Genomic DNA, 16,672 nt, shown 5'->3' with positions numbered 1-16,672 from the left:
TTGCTAACAGGTTGTGGAGCTTGCTACTTCCATATTGTGTGCTTCTCTTTTTGAGGATGTTATGTATGGCGTTGGACAGTACTCTCAGGAGTGAAGGAGATAATTAATAATTATGCACGTAGATATAACTTCCATATGTGACGTCAAAGAGACGGGTTCCACAGTAATAGCAAAATGCATATATCTGCTCGGCCAATACTCAATTCTCCCATGTTGTTTTCAGCTTAAGACTTTCACACCCTTCCGCCAATCTCTTGCCCGATGTCTCAAATAAAAGCCATTTGTTTCAAAGAAGGTGGCGGCAAAGCCGCAAGATGCCTCGAGCTGACCACCCGACCAAAGCCTGATCCAAAGGCAGACGATCTTCTGGTAAACATAAAAGCATGCGCTGTCAACCCAGTTGACACCAAGATTCGACAAGGTGCTTTCCCGGCGGCTGATATTACAGGCTACGACGCTGCTGGCATAGTCGAGAAAGTCGGCAGCAATGTGACAGCCTTCAAACCTGGTGATGAGGTGTACTATTCTGGTCAGCTGGGTCAGCCAGGCACCACAGCAACTTACAGTCTGGTCAATTCCAAGCTGGCTGCTTTGAAGCCAAAGTCCCTTGATTTCGTCGATGCTGCAGCTGTTCCACTTGTGAGTTTGACCGCTTGGGAACTGTTTGAAGAGCATTTCAATCTCATCGAGGGAGATCCTCAAGGAAAGCAAGCAAAGAAATCAATATTGATTATCAACGGCGCAGGAGGCGTTGGCTCAATAGCAACTCAGCTGGCTCGAAAGGTCTTCAAGCTTGAACGAGTCGTTGTTACAGCTTCACGACCAGAGACAATAGAGCACGCCAAGAAAATGGGTGCAACAGATGTCATCTCCCATCGGGAAGAGCTGAAACCACAACTCGAGAAGCTCGGCTTGCAGGCAGTGGAGTATATCATGATCTGCCATTCCACAATTTCTTATATGGATGTCGCGGTCGATATTGCTGCCCCAACTGGCAAGATTGGTAGCATTGTTGAGGTTTCCGAGCCTTTGCCTGGCCTTCACAAGATCGACGCTTTCATGAAGGCCTTGAGCTTCCATTGGGAAGTTATGTTGAGTAAAGGCGTGTACAATTACGACTTGGAGAGTCAAGGCGACATACTAAAACGCGTGGCGAAAGCGTACGATGATGGGTTGTTGACGACACTGGTGGTAGAACAGCACACTTTGAGCGTAAAGAGTCTGATAGCCGCACACGAAAAGCTCGAAGCTGGAACGTCAATTGGCAAGATAGCACTTACGGTTGGCGATGATATCCAGTAAAATGGTGCGCGCGCTGCACTCGCATCCTTGTCTGAGCCACTTCCTTGGGCGTTGCAATCGAAGTAGTGGAATTGCCAGAAAGGAATCCGAATTTTAGGTACTTTATTATTCTGCATATTTTCTGGCCGACGTAGTGGTCGCGCCGCACTCGTGCGAATGACTGATGTTAGTCAATGGTTGAGCAGAGCTAGTGGGCAGATCTTTCCTGAGTTCCGGGAACTGCCTGTGGTCAAGTTAGGAAGGAAGGTAAGACGACTTGCAAGTCGTGTATCGCGTGTCGCGTGTCGCGTCCCTCATTCCTTCCTTCAATACTCGATTAGCATAGGTGATACCGACCGGCGTCCATTGCTTTGTTGGTACGTTCTTGGTGACAGAGGCCATGCGATCTTGTTTTGTATAACTAAGATCGTCTTGGCTCGTTCACAGAAACACAATGGCTGCAAGCAACATGAACAGTTTTGTCCCACAGCACGACAACCCTGAATGCCAGGACACCATGCTCTGGGTCGAGCTATCTTTTTGACGTGACTACAATAACAGTGATGATACTATGCTCTCTGCTTCTGTTCAGGGAGGGCAGTCAACAACTTCGGTACCGAACACTCATGCCTCCAACGCTGCTCTTTCGATTGCACCAAGGCCAATTCAGCTGAGTACTCCTCATACTGTTGTTGCTGTGCAAACACTGTGACGAGGAGTCACTGTTCCTGATCTTTTCGATGCTCCATTCGTATCACCTTCGTCGTCTTTGAACTGCATGTCACTTACAACCAGACCTCATCATTTTTCTAGCTGGTCTAATTCTTTTCGGCGGACATCTGCTCTAATCCCGCTAGCTACTACTAAATGTTTGTGGTCGGTCCTTCCTCACTACATCTATACGATGACATCCACACTCGATTTCACTCCGTCCAGTGTATTTCTCAAATACGGCAAAGGCTGCGAACCTGCGGAAGCAATTAGACTGGATCGCTGCAGTCCAAGCTCTCCCCAATGAACTCTCCATGAGAATCGGAGAGCTATGCATAGACGCTTACGATCTAGACTTCGCTGTCAGCCACGATTCCGCCAGACCATCACGAATACTTGTTGAAAACCACCCCTTAGCGAAGAGAACACACTTGCTTGCCAGTCTGACGCCAAGTTTCAGGGAAGGCATTGGGACAGCTCTGAAGGATAGGTATACTGGCAAGCTATGCATCGATGATGGTGTAGTTGCGCTATGGGATGAGTCAATTAAAAGCAGAGATTTCACTTGGATTGTGGAGAGGACAACACATCTAAGGATCGAATTGTCGAAACTTATGTGGCCTCCTTCTATCGACTACAGCATCTTGTGTCGCGCCAGGATCGTCGAATGTGTCCGAATAGACGAATATCCTGGGGCACTGCTGCGGGAATGGTACAACATATTGTATGAGCTCAAGTCAGCTGAAAGTACGGCAAAGCGATATGGTACACTATGGATCCGACGAAATCTCTCAACAACGCACGTAAAGCAGATGCAGGCCTTGGGGTTGCAGTTGAAGATCACCCTCCGATCGATCTACCCGGATGCCATCCTAGCAGCCTCTGTTGATGTGCTATCCTCGCCTCCTAGACTGATCTCGAAGAAGATGACAATACAAGCTTCTGACACAGGACAGTATCTGAGGGATTGTGGCGAGGGAGCAGGATGGCAGATCGAGCCAACAGAGCATGATATGTTTGCTCAAGGGAACGACACCTAGAAAATTGGCGTGCTCAGGACTTCATGGGCGGCTATTGCGTTCGATGAATGCTCAACATGCATATGGATCGTGGTCTTTCGAAGACGTCCAGGGGGTATGGTCAATGTGGAAGCTACCAAGTGTGCTCTCGTTGTGTTTCGTACTGGCCGAGTTGTCTACCCTACGCTGTTGCAAAGAACGAAGACTTCTTGTGCATTTTCACCAATTGACAACGAACACACAAGTGACATGCCATCTTAGCCCGACTCACATGGTGCTCATTTTACTCGTTTGCAGGGAAGTTTTGAAGAGTCACCAGTTCAGCGATTTACTTACGTCGTGCTGCATTCCCTTGCGATCCTTTATTCATCTACCAGGAGCACACCATGGCGAACTCATCGAAACCATCAGAGTTCATTCGCGTCGTAACAGACACTCAACAATTCGTCGCCACTGTCGAACCGACGAAATTGGTTCAAGACATTCACACGAACTTTCCTACCGGGATCATTGAAATGATCGTAAAAGCATATATTGATCCGTACGATGTCAGATTCACCAATCACACTAAAGCTTGTGGCACAGGTGACTCGAAGAGGTACTTACCTCAAGCTCACGGCTTCCCGATCCGTGAGATGGAGAATCTGTTCGCGATGTTCAAACCTTTTTCTCGAGGAATTGAAGCGGCGCTCGTTGAAACATTCACTGGCAGGCTTGAGCTCGCTAGAGATGCATCGACCTCGTTCGAGTCTGTTCAGGACTCATTTGAGATCAGCTGGCTACTCAACCGTGTCACCTATCTCCTGAGAGACCACACTGTCAGGCACGGTGTTCAGTTCCAGACTTGCAGTCTTTCAATGTTCCCGAACCTTAGAAAGCTCTATGCATTTGCAAGATTCGTCGAGACTGGCTTAATGCTTGGTCTCGTCGAGAGGTATCCAGCGTTCGACTTGATGGGGGTCTGGGTTGGGAGTCAGATCATCGAAGATATAGCTAGGGACAGAAGGCAGAACACGAGAGAGGGTACGGACGAAGTGGCGCAGATCACCATCAAGTACGGCTTTGTGCTTCAAGCACTTACCAAATCAATACTTATGGCGTTAAGGGTTGAGGACGGCGTATCAGTGGCTGTCGAGAATAGAACGTCTACGACTGGAAGTTACTGGGAGCTGTTTGACGAGCGCTGAAGGGGAGGAAATCGGTAAACGCAGTCACGTCCCGGCCAGCAAAAGTGTCGGGGGCACGCTCACGAATTTGGTGTGATAACCCGACACTTTTGCAGGCCGGGACATCGCAATCGAGTAAGATTGCTTGACGTGATTGGCGAGTTTGACTTTCAAGTGGTGATGGTTCAAGTGGTGAACTCTTGAGGTACTTAGGCCAGTGATTAAACAATGCGATGAATTGACCTGAGGAGGGGTTGTCATGGAAAGTTGAAACACCATCGAATTGTGCAACCACAGATGCTGAATATGTTTCTAATATATGCAATTCAAACCTTCACTTCCTACTCCTTCACCTGTACCTGCCTTAACCTAAGTCGCTCGCGTACGCGATGCATCCACAACCCAAACCTAAATCCGTGTTTTGGCCAGTACTCATACAAAATCCCAGCGTGAACATACGTGATAGTCCTTCAATAGAAAAGCAGAAACTAAGGTCTGAACCTCAATCTAAAAGTGCCTGTACCACCACCATCCAATACTCTTACCTGTCTTCCGCAACTGGTAGTGCCCATCATGTGGCCTTTGCCATCTCCATATCCACCTTCTACTTGCACATGCTGACCACCAAGGGTCCTTGGCCCAGATAGGCTGTGTGCTGTATGTGCATTGCCCTTGCCCTTTTCCGCAGTAGCTCCTCCTGCGTTGCCAACAGTATTCGCAGCCGTAGTCGCGCCTGCAGCGTTAGTGGCAGCGGTGATTGCAGCGGCAGCAACTGGATTCGCATCTGCTGCCTTTGCTACAGCTGCGATATTCTCTGCTATCGTGTTGGGTAGAGGCAGCACGCCTAGCCTTTGTGCGAGAGGTGCGATGCGTGATGTGGTGCTGCTGCCCTGCTGACGGACGACGTACGTAAATCGTGCTATGGTCTCTGCTTCGTTCAGATGTTGAGCGTTGAAGTGTTTCCGTATCGAGGTTTGAAGAGCAGTGGCTTGGGAATGACCGAGGACGGTTGACTCGGGATTTGTTTGGTTCAGGGAGGTAGGTATGCTGTTGTCCTCCTCTTGCTCTTCTTGCTGCTGCTGTTCCGATGCGATTGTAGGGGATTTTCTCGAGGCAGTATCGGGAGGGTTTGAGGCCGAGTCTACATTGCTATGGGAGGGATGTGAGTTTGAATTTGGTGAGGGTGGCTCTTCTATCGATAGCTGTGTTGTTGTGTCTATCGCTTCTTTGTTCTTGGTAGTACTGCGTTTATCTTTGGAACGTGAGGACTTGGAGATTTTGGAAACACCATTCGCATGTGCTCGAGTCTGAGTGGCTTGTTGTGCCTGTCTTCTTTTGTATACCTTCAGATCATGTGCCTTCTTTTTTGCAAGTACTTGGGATGGTGCCCGTAGGGCTAGATCGCAGGTTTGATAGAGAAGTTCCGCGTGCTTATGCGTGTAGGAAGCAGGTATTTGTAGTCTGTAAGCCGATCGATAGGCGTGCAGAGCATATGCTGGAAATGAGGGCCAGTCAACCTGAAACGTGATATCAGCCTCGGACGGCTTGTCAAACAATGCCTCGATAGGCATGCATCCTAGATATGTAATTGAAATTTACTCACATGAGGTTGTTCTTGCTGAGGCTCGACTGCGCCATTGGCCTTTAAGCCAGTTGTGGCAGTATTGCTGGGTGTGGCTAGTGTCTTTGAAGAGCTATTGGCTACAGAAGATTGATTTGCGTTGTTCTTTTTCGATTTTGAGGTTGGTACGCCTGTGGTAGCTCGATCTCTCGTTGTGTTGAGCGATGTCTCTGATCGCGCATCATCCACGACTCGAGGTCGTGCTGGTGCCATGTTGTGTGAAAGAGAGCAGATGGACTATATACAGCAGGTTTAAAGCATTCTAAACCGAGAACTGAATTCAAATTCACGAAAAAGCTGTATCGTTGTTGGCCGAGCACTGCCAATACCTCGTCGTCGGCTGATCTAGTCCATTCGTCTGGACCAGAAGCAAAGCCAGGAGATGGAACGCGAAACATTATTTGATGTCCTGATATGACGTAGATCCTCGTTCTAGCGTACTCAGGCTTCCAGGCACGATCTCGCTCAGGCATCATCCTCAAACTTTCCTCCTGGAATTCCGCACAACTCCACCACTCAATACTACTTAGGTATGAACATACTCGAGTATCGCAGAATCTTCATCGTACCCATGGCTCCGGGAGACTCAGCACGGACTAGCACTTGACTGATGGCGTGTTGAAGTAGACAGCGCAGACGAGTGACACCATGTCAACTTGTGGTTCTGTTTGCAGTTTGGCATTGCAACACTAACAGCCATACAACCCAGCAAACGCACATCTGCCACGGTATCGTTTCGACAATCATGCCAGTATCGTTGAGATAGGGGTCAATTGCAATGAAGCAGAGGAAGAAGGGGGGGAATTGCAGAGATAATTAATTATGCACGCCGTGGAGCTCGAAGTTGCATCTCACGTAGATCGACGGCAAGCAACGAGGCTGTATTAAGATAGCCAAGAAGCAATCAATCGTGTATCTGGCTGAACAGTATCTGTTCAAATATCAAACTGAAGCCAGGAGCTTTCTTTGTGTTCCTTCATAAACTCAGCCAACGCTCATGCTCACTTGCTCTGAACATGAGAAACGATAACCTCTTCAGTCATTCGAAAAGCAGTTTGGTCTTCGTGTAACACCAGGACTCTCCGCCAGGTACCGCCGCACATTGACACCTCGTGATGTTCTCCGTAGATTCTCTACAGGTTTACAACTTTGGAACGCACTTGCTCCCATCAGAATGGTCGTGATAGTCGCAACGAGGGTTTTCCCAGATCCTGGCCCATGGTCGTTTGTTGTACCCGATGTGATACCTAATGACTAGAAGCATCAGATCTGGATATTCTCGCAAATATTCCAGCTGGTACACGTCGTCCGTCCTCACCACAAGATTCTTGATGATTGAATGCAGCACCATCTTCAAGAAAGGCTTATCAACGGCATGTACACCCCAAACATACGACAGATGGTGGAAAGTGTAATGCCTGTTCATAGCCCTGTGGTGGTTGACCACATGGTCAATGAGGTCGTTCTTGGCTGTTGGCATCAGTAGGAAGTCGGCTAGCTTGTAGAAAGCTGTCACTGATGCTATACTCGTAGTCGTCCGCTCGCTGTAGAAGTCAGGTAGTTTGCCGCTGAACATCCAATCGACCAATGCACTAAATGCATCTGGATCCTCATTTTCGAGGTAAATCTCGTTCTTATCGTTGTTCCAATCTTTCTTGAGTTTTGCAGCGAAAAAAGGTGATTTGACGCTGAGAAGATCTCTATAGATTGCGAACTCTTTGCGCTTCCTGCCCACAAAGACATTGACGATGCCACTTTGCACATACCTAGATGTGTCAATAGCTGCACAGCCATAAATTAGAAAGCTTTCAACTTACTGGGAGGGGGAGAGCACGCTCCCTGGCAAGGTTGCCTGCTTGGTAGATGTATTGTTGTTGCTACCTCCCACGAGCGCTCGGCCTAGGCTCGACATTGTCGTCTTGATAGGCAGCTACGTGCTGTCGGTGAGTGGCCAGTTAATTAGGATCAAGTATATCCAGATTCAATCACTTGCTCGCACAGGTAAACTGCCTCTTCGATCGCTCAGCAAGCCTGGTTCACCTAGAGTATGGGGCGGTCAAAAACAATTAGTTGATTGCAAGTCCGAGAAACGCGGTGGTCGTTCTCTCAGATTGTGCTAAAAAGACCTAAACCTGAGATAGCGTCAAAGTGATCGTGGTCTGAGGGTATATGTACAATTTCTCGTGGGAACGATAAGCAGAAGAATCTCTTTCGCCGTCAATTCAAACTCGCAGTCCTTCACTTAACGACTGCTGCAAGGTTCCATAGACGGTCTCGCGTTGTTCTCGGATGTGTTCAAGGGACCATGATTCAGATTGACGGTCTTTGATTGTGAGGTAGACGTTGTTCTAGATCAAATGCTTCGACCTAAAGTAAGCCCTCAAATAAACGACCTGCCACGCGCCCAACCCAACGAGCATGCCCATCGTTCCAAAAGCGAACCACTTCACTCTTTCGTTCGTGCTCTCATTCGTGTCTCGTAACTTTTGCTCTCTCATTCTTAGATATTCCATTTCTTGTACAACTTCGTGAATGTTCTCCTCAATCCTCCGCAATTCTGTGTCGACGGGTCGTAGTTTCTCCGCAGCCTGCACGGCGGACCAATCTCGAGCATCGGCTCCTATATCAATGTCGAGTTCGATGGATCGATGTGTCGTGAAAGAGGCTGGGAACAGTTTAGTCCATAGCGAGTCGTTAACGCGTCTTGTCCTGCTTACCTCTTGAGCCAAGTGTATTGGTGAAGCAGACGTCGAATGCTGTGTCTGCCAAACTGGTAAAGGCCATTCTCTTCTCTCCTACCACGTCCTTAGGTCGACCGTACTCGTTACCTACTGCGTCTTTGATCTAGATTACCACGTCAGCGTTGTCCCGTCCATGGGAGTGCGCTTTAGATTGCGCAAAGTGGCTCTCGAAAAGCTGGTCGCAGCGCCTTCCACTGAACCTACATGCATGTCAACTTTCTGCCCATCTCCTTTCTGTCCACTAATGGTCGCAGTAACAACCACAAGAGTGTCCCTGTTCACAAAGTTCCGTATACATCGCTCTTGTGGTCTGGCCTCGGCGGCCAACTCGAACTTCAATGCGAATGAAAGTAGTGGAAGCAGGCAGAAAACCAGCAGCTTTAAACTTGACAGCAGCGATGTTGCCATCTTTGCTACTGTTTCGAAATCTAGACAACACAAAAGATAGCAGCGTGGCCTATACAACGGCTTACAATACGTGGTCTCATGCCCATTTGTCTGTTCAGGAGTTTCGAAAGTTCGTGTGGGGTTGGATAAGACCAGTCACGTGCTGATAACCCTTTTCTCCTTTCAAACTCATCCTCCTGATCTCAACGGGATCCAAGAGCAAGAGACTGTGCATATTCGTGTGACTCCGTCTAGTCGAGCGAAAACGAGTCAGCTAGCCGTGCCACGCGTTAGTGTGTTCTAGGAAGGAAGGCAGAAGGGAGACTTTATTGGCTTCATGAGCCCGTATTACTTTTTTACGCCATGTTACCTATGGCTCGTTGCCTCGACCGCCACAAGATGTCCAGATATTGGGCCTTTGCCCTGAACTACAATGGAACCAAAACCACGTGAGTGATTAATGTGATAGAGAAGCTATAACAGAAACAGAGGCACCACCATCATACCCGCCGCGACACCTGAAAACATAACTCCAGACAACCTAGCAGCAATATTACCAGTTGCAGAAGCCGGTCCTGCAGACGAGGAGCCTGTTGCACTTCCGGTAGTGATGCTTCTGCTAGTTCTGCTCGCAGTTCCTGATGTGCTTTCAGTTCCGTTCGTACTTCCCGTTGCAGTTGGACTGGTCGACGTGTCAAGCAGGCCCAACTCCCCAGCCGTGATGGTGACAGTAACATAGTAATCGGTGATTTGAAGTTCAAGCCCAGACACCGTCGTGGTTGAGCTGCTAGTCGCAGGCTCAGTCGGAAAATCCTCATCCGCCACCATCGCCAAATATTCGGGATCGTAAATTGGCGCAGTTATAGCGCAAACTGCGTCCGGAGTCCCTGTGAGCTGGCAGTCTAGCTCACCGAGAGCTTGGTATATGCCTGTTGGGTTCACATGGAGAGTGCTGGGGCCTGCGGTAATGGTGATAGGTGCAGGGAAGCCACATTCGAGGTCGCCGAGGTCAGACACGCATTGCACGACGAGCGTGTTGGCAGTAGAATCCTACCAGAGTCAGTATGTACATATGAATGCGCCGCCAGGCTGAATGGGAACGGGGTGCCCGCGAAAGCACACTTACTGCTGCAACGACTGATGCTACCAGTGGTTGCTGGTCTGCCAGAGGAAAGAAGAACGATGTTACACCGCTGGTGGTGGACGACTGTGCAGCTGCTATAGTCAAAATGCCACTGGCTAAAGTTAATACTGTTAATCGTGGCATGTTTCCTGTGGTATCGGTATTGTGAAGAAAACAATCATGAGTGACATGAACGCACGACAATGTGTGGAAACACAACTAAGGACGGTTCACATTCCGCAGAGCTCGAGCATCTTGCCTCTTTTCGGACAACAACACAGTCATGGTTCAAAACAACATTGGCTGCTCCTGAGTGTTTGTAGGAGATCAAGCGAAACAGCGGACTTGAGATGAGTCTTTCGTGTTTCCCTGTCATAGTCTCGAGAACTGTCACACATTATCGTCGACGACCTACGACAACAACGTAGATTTCCTCAGCAAATGATGAGCACATAGCTTTTCTCTAGACGTTAACGAAAACGACGAGCTGCTCACCACACACTCATCCCATGGTCGATCGTACTGTCCAGCGAACTTGATGAGCAGACGAATTCCATATTCTGTTGCTGTGGAGAAATGCATACCAGGCTCGTAGAGCTCGGACCATGGATGAAGCACTTGAACATCATTCTACTTTCAATCCAGAAGCTCAGTAGAACGCGACTCATGTGAAGCGGTATGACGCGTCACGAATCGTATCCACTGCTAGTGTGGATACTCCACGGTTCCTTCCTCCACAACTCCGTCTTTCTTGCACTGCACGACCACCACGGAACTTTCGCTGAATCATTATTCAAATATATCGAAGTCAAGACGGATGACAAACTTGTCTAGCAGTCTGAACGTGGTCAAACAGGTGGTGTATGTAGCAACACCGTCCACATTCACGCAATCTGGACTCCAGGACCAAAATCGTCCTGGACGATGTAAACCTTGTCACATACTAAATTGCTACGGTCCCTTCTCTAGATCTGCCCGGCTTGTCGCGTAGCGAGTCTCTTCAAAGGTACGCTTTTCCAGGACACGGATGGAGTGCTCCATCCGAACCTAGAGTTCTGACGTGCAAATCTGGAAGAAGCAGGAACAACCGATCGGAGGTTTCTAGCCTCGCGCCTGTCTGGCTACAAAGTAATACCGTCGAACCTCAGAGTCATGGGAACTCAGCATTGTTGCACATCTACTATGGTAACATCCAATGGCGTGATGTTCTGTCAGAACGGATGCACCCATGGTGCATTGCCTATGCTCTCGGTGTTGTTCGCACATCTCATATGGCTCCATCATAAGTGCTAAGCAGGCACGACTGGGCTCGTGCCGTGCCTATGAACGCTCAGACGAAAGACTCAATCTGCTGCGATGTGATGGCCGGCTGCAGCTCCTGCTCAGGGTCTACGTAAGCTCATGCGAGCCAAGACCCGCCGAATATGAAGACCCCGAGAAAGCATCGCACGCTATACTGCAGGCCTAGACCTTAATTTGCATGTTGACAGAATATTCGGCTGAGCTGTGAGCTGTCTTCCAATAACCGAGAACAAATTGTAGAACGTGGGAGTGTACCCTGAATCCAATCACACCGAGCCACGTCGTCATGGTCGTTGCAAACCAGGGCATAAATATCGTTCTCAGTCCATGAGATCTGGTTGAACTTCTCATTGCAGACAGACACGCTCTCAATCTCAGTCCCTAGACTCTATCTTCTCTTCGTCCTGTACTCGAAGTTTCGAAGAAATAGCCATCATGGGTGACCGTGTTGAGGGAGACACCCCTATCTATCCGGGCCAAGAATTCGTCAGTGCTTCTGGCGAGTATCAACTCATCTTTCAAGAGGACTCCAACCTAGTCCTCTACAAACGCAACGACGATGGGTCTGAAGCCATCTGGGCTTCGAACACATACTCTGACGAAGGCTCGACCAACCACTCAGTCCTGGTTCAGCTAGACGGCAATTTTGTATTATATAACGCGGATGGCCAGGCATTGTGGGCTAGTGGAAGCAACTACGATGCTGTCAAGCCCTACATTCTTGTTCAGGATGATGGCAATGTTTGTCTGTATGACGAGGAGGTCGAAGGATGTCACTGGTCCACTGGAACCAGTCAGTAGTATGGATGAAAGAACAATGCCTTGACTGATGAGAGGATGTGCTTCGGCGCTGGAGGTATCCCATCCGACCACCGAGGAGATGAATGTCATAGCGTTGAGGCTGTCGCACTGCTCATCGAGCTTAAGGAGTGGACTGCAATTATGTAACAAACTTCGACACACGAGGACAGCATCATCGAGCAGCTGCATCTGTTGAGTAGCAGGAATTTCTTGACCAAGAGCTAAAGTTCATGATACGGCCACTCAGGGAAACTCTTCTCGCCTGTTGATGCATCAATTTTGTAAGCTTTGCGTACTCCTGCAAGGCTTGAAGAATGATAATACTTCTTGCCTAGCTTTGCCTGTGCTTCAGTGGATGCCCGAGCTGATTCTTGAACCACGACAAGGTTCAATCGCGCCACCAGTGATTGTATGTTCTTCAATCGTTCGAGAGCTTTCAGGTGTGCTGCACAACATGCGTTCGAAATCGTTCCTCAAGGTATAAATCGTAGCATTTCCAGTGTGATCGATGATTCATTCTCCGAGCAGATTCGCTGATAGTCTAGCATCAAACAAATGAGGCCTTGTCTCTTCGACTGCAATTCTCCAAGCAGCAGGTCTGAACATGCATGGCGAGTTGACGCCCGGTGTAGTGCACTGCCCCACCAACAATTCCAAAGTGCTGAGATTCCTGGCCTGAAGGAAGCCCAGCAAACAAGCAAGGCGCGTTGAACACTCTTTCGTGAAACTCTAGCAGAGACCATAACGCAGCTCTTTCGACATCAGTGAAAACGTCACGATAGATGGATCCACCTATCCAGATTTCGCAGTATCGCTGTAGATAAGACTGGTCACTGCTGGAGCATATGTTATTGCGGATGCTTATGAAGAAGGGATGATCAGGCGGAAGATGCATGAGCCGTATGAGCATCCGGCTCTTCAACCATTCATCGCTTTCAGTCTTGTTTCCCACCTCTGCCTTGAGACGAGTCTGCAATGCGTGTTCAACAAGATGCTCTATAATTGAAGTGTCAAGATCGTGATGGTGGCTAAAACTATAACGAGGACGAGGTTCGAAGGTATTGCCATGATGTAGCGGTTGAGACACGGGTTGACGAGCTTCCTCTTCACCTGATACCTTGTTGGTACAAGGAGCCGGGACGACTGAGTTTGGTGGGGCATTCTCAGGTTGAATTTGATAGTCGTACGACGAGTATATGGGTTGGGCAGACCGAGGAATCTCTTTGGTAGTATGTACGTTGCTCTCACGTGGCTTCACACGTATAGGTATCTCGACCTTCTGTCGAGCCTTGTCCTTGTGTTCAGAACATCGATAAGGCTCGAGCCATACATGATTCTGGGGCCCTGATGGATTGCAACACTTAATGTCTAGAGGCCGAGGCGAGTGACATGACTCAGGTGCATCTTTAGTATCTGCTGAGTCAGTGCCTGCTCCGCCGTCCTTCTCAACTCGGTTTGCTAGAAACGACGAGAGACTATCGAGGCTCTGTACACTGCTTGGACTACCCACATGCTCAAAATCGTCCTCATTCAGTAAGAGCTCAGAATCTTGGTCACTATGACCGGCTGAGTTTTCGAAGCCGGCCACCCAGAAGTCAGACCAGGCTAACGGTGATGACGGTGAGTCCATCTTGCAGACCGAATGTACAGCGATACTCAGTAGAATCGACAATGTAGACAAAGCAAGCTATATAAGCGAGGAGCAGGACTCTGATGAGGAGGCATGAGCACCGAAGTTGAGCTCAGAGAGTATAGCTCTTGTTAGTAAACAGGCAGCCAAGAATGGAATGGGGCCAATTGAGGTGCATTGCAGTGCGATGCGCGAAGAAGTGCATCTAACCAGGCAAGCGCGACAGGGTATTCCAAGCTGCATTGTTACCTGATGATTGGTAGAAGGGCAGTGATGGACTCGAGACGACCTGATCGAGTAAGGCTTCAGGCATGGTTGTTATTGAAGAGATACTGGATATGGGTCCATAATGGATTGACAAGGCAGCAGCTTGCATGCATGTGAACTCCTCCATCGTGCGTAATGGCCGACAAACTTAACGATATTTGAGGTCGACGTTGCTGTGAAAAATGCTGATCTGTAAGGCAAGGTGTGGAGGCATGTGACTAAATCGTGCTCTTCAAAGTTGCGCTAGTCTGTTCTACTGATTCAGTGCACTGCGAGAATTGAGCGTGAGCTCCTCTCGCTAAAGTTAAGGCAACATGTACCGACATGCAGTGGACAGCTTAGAGATCAGGAGCTGACTGAGGCTGAATCTTTTTCAATAAGTTGAACGTCAATCAACAGCACATAAATAAACAGCTTACATGGAGGCGGGACGGAATACGAGACGTCGGAATGGTATTGAGATCAAGAACTAGTATAATCTGGAAAACTCTTTCAATCTTCCAACCTGACGCACATTGGTTGTCATGGTGCGTAGAGTGCCACTCTAGGATGTGGCCTGCACTGTGCCGTCACTATCTACAGGCCTGAAGGCTCATAGGCTCCCCTCGGATAAAGGCCTCTCACGCCTATTGTATTAGGTTATGTTCGTACATTCTTTCTTCTTGCTTCCTCGGACACCAGAGATTCCCTGTGTAAGCTTTGCACCTCTGAGCTGAAGCTAGCACTGCATGTTGGCTTCTTGACCCTTCGGTGATTTGTCAGCGAGGGTTGTCTCGAGGGAAATTGTTAAGCTAACACAAGCACCCTAAGTGAGCTGCTTGAATGTGTTCTCTTGAAACCTGGTTGTGCCATAACGTCTATACGCTGTGTAGTTCGATACGTGTAGCTCCTCGAAAGCATATAACTTGCAGCCAGGCCTGGCACGGAAAGATTGATATTTTGCGATTGCATTGTTTGTGTCTCGATTCAGACCAGGTAATGAAAGAGAAATTTGTAGTCCGAGCCTGAATGCTCGTACATTATCAGACGGGGAAACGTGCTAGAGTTGCAGAAGCCATTACCGGTGGGAGAGGTGTGCATACAATTACCAGTGGGAGGAAACTCTGGTGAAGGTGCTCTGTGCGTTGCCAAAGGTGGAGGACGGGTTCGAGGTCTTTCTGTCAGATAGTGCTCCGATTGAGCCAGAGCTGAAGTCCAGAATGGCTGACTGATTGTGATCAGGCGGGAACTTTACGACGGCGACTGGAGCAGCGACTTTCGATGCAAGTGGACACGCCTGCGCTGCTGCGTGGTTTTTGTGTTCATGATACTTGCAATCATTTGAACCAGCAGGATCGGTTGGGTTTCTAAGCATGTTCTTCACAACGAAGTATCTTGTCATGATGTCCGTTATCATGACTCCCCCATTTTCAAAGATGTCTCGTTTGGACCACGGACTATTAGCTGAATTAGGTCCATGATAGAATTCTTGCACTCATACATCTTCAGTTTGTCAGCATACATACATGCATAAATGTAGTCGTTGAGGTCCTTGGGTTCGTTGGCTGGGACCGTCGTTGCAAAGTCCGTGGTGTAGAAGTAATCAAATATGATGCCGGAGCCGTCAGCGTCGAAATCTTGAAGTCGCAGATAGATGCCGTCGAAGTCATAATTGGGATTCCAGCCGTATGTCATTTTCTTATACAAGTACTCGAAAACATTGCTCTCTGCTCGTAGTAGGTCTTCGTGTATGCTGAAACCTCGCCAATCGGTCCCCACGACTACCGTAATTGTTCTGGATTGTCTATATCTGTTGAACTCATCAGTGATTGCGCACGATGGAAATCTGAGCAAGTACAGCCTGGCATTGCCTTCGATCTTCTTGGACGATCGTTTTGAGGCAAATATCGTAGGCGAAGCTAATCGTTTGCGTGGTGATATTTCTGGCTTGTGTAATTACGTTACTGCAGTAGACTCTTAGGTGCTTTGATAGACAGCTTTAGATGATCAGCAACGCGGAGAACGATGACAGCAGGCACTTACGTTGGTATGTGTAGCAGCAATGAACTCGATATCGCAAACAATTGCGTGGTTGAGAATGACCGCAATGAGCCTTGAGTGAAAGATTGTGTAATAATCAGCGAAAATTTCTTTTTATCGGCACAAGTCGTAGGCACCTGCCCATTCCCAGCTCTTGCCGACTTGTTGGAAGGACATCCTTCTGCAAGATTTTAAGCCCCTAAGCTCATTCTTTGTCTTGGTTCCCGTGCTTCTGAGTGATCGAATCCCTACCTTATCGATTTAGTTCGGGCCGTCCAACGATAGACTGTGAGTCAATAAAAACGACATTTCATGAACAGACACAGTATGGTAGGTACTGGCAACACCACTAGTTACTGTCTACCCTGACTTTCTGCTTCGTCTAATCAGCGAGAAGCATCGGGGCGGGTATTTGCGCAATGTCTGGGTAATAGTAGCCACACCTTCGTCCTCCAGACTTCTCAAGATGGTATATAAGCTGTCAGAAGTCTGGCGGAAGACATGGTTCGATGTACTGGGACATCTCTGGGGGCAGGTGGACAGATGCTGCGAGTCCCCGAAGTTTTGACTATCATTGCAAAGACGAGAGACAGAGTCACTCAAG

General features: G+C 48.6%; 6 protein-coding genes across 6 annotated transcripts; 2 read left to right on the top strand and 4 right to left on the bottom strand.

Annotated features, from left to right (window-relative positions):
• Nucleotides 1-261: 261 nt before the first annotated feature.
• LTR64_001917 (uncharacterized protein) lies at nucleotides 262-1,302 on the top strand (the record flags this gene model as incomplete). Its single annotated transcript, XM_064896294.1, has 1 exon — nucleotides 262-1,302. One exon carries the CDS (start codon nucleotides 262-264, stop codon nucleotides 1,300-1,302), a length of 1,041 nt encoding a protein of 346 aa, XP_064758981.1.
• A 3,363-nt stretch (nucleotides 1,303-4,665) lies between these two features.
• Nucleotides 4,666-6,011, bottom strand: LTR64_001916 (uncharacterized protein; the record flags this gene model as incomplete). The annotated part of the gene is made up of 2 exons (XM_064896293.1): nucleotides 4,666-5,694; nucleotides 5,781-6,011. 2 exons carry the CDS (start codon nucleotides 6,009-6,011, stop codon nucleotides 4,666-4,668), a joined length of 1,260 nt encoding a protein of 419 aa, XP_064758980.1.
• A 928-nt stretch (nucleotides 6,012-6,939) lies between these two features.
• LTR64_001915 (uncharacterized protein) lies at nucleotides 6,940-7,710 on the bottom strand (the record flags this gene model as incomplete). The annotated part of the gene is made up of 2 exons (XM_064896292.1): nucleotides 6,940-7,564; nucleotides 7,616-7,710. 2 exons carry the CDS (start codon nucleotides 7,708-7,710, stop codon nucleotides 6,940-6,942), a joined length of 720 nt encoding a protein of 239 aa, XP_064758979.1.
• Nucleotides 7,711-8,146: 436 nt separating this feature from the next.
• Nucleotides 8,147-8,582, bottom strand: ERV25 (vesicle coat component; the record flags this gene model as incomplete). Its single annotated transcript, XM_064896291.1, has 2 exons — nucleotides 8,147-8,463; nucleotides 8,516-8,582. The coding sequence occupies 2 exons, from the start codon at nucleotides 8,580-8,582 to the stop codon at nucleotides 8,147-8,149; spliced, it is 384 nt and encodes a 127-aa protein (XP_064758978.1).
• An 818-nt stretch (nucleotides 8,583-9,400) lies between these two features.
• Nucleotides 9,401-10,193, bottom strand: LTR64_001913 (uncharacterized protein; the record flags this gene model as incomplete). The annotated part of the gene is made up of 2 exons (XM_064896290.1): nucleotides 9,401-9,976; nucleotides 10,053-10,193. 2 exons carry the CDS (start codon nucleotides 10,191-10,193, stop codon nucleotides 9,401-9,403), a joined length of 717 nt encoding a protein of 238 aa, XP_064758977.1.
• A 1,593-nt stretch (nucleotides 10,194-11,786) lies between these two features.
• On the top strand, nucleotides 11,787-12,152 carry LTR64_001912 (uncharacterized protein; the record flags this gene model as incomplete). Its single annotated transcript, XM_064896289.1, has 1 exon — nucleotides 11,787-12,152. One exon carries the CDS (start codon nucleotides 11,787-11,789, stop codon nucleotides 12,150-12,152), a length of 366 nt encoding a protein of 121 aa, XP_064758976.1.
• Between the last annotated feature and the right edge of the window lie 4,520 nt (nucleotides 12,153-16,672).

Source organism: Lithohypha guttulata (genome assembly GCF_036872675.1).
Source record: "Lithohypha guttulata strain CCFEE 5908 chromosome Unknown scaffold_1, whole genome shotgun sequence".
Classification (NCBI taxonomy): Eukaryota; Fungi; Ascomycota; class Eurotiomycetes; order Chaetothyriales; family Trichomeriaceae; genus Lithohypha; species Lithohypha guttulata.
This window is presented reverse-complemented; position numbering and strand designations above follow the sequence as displayed.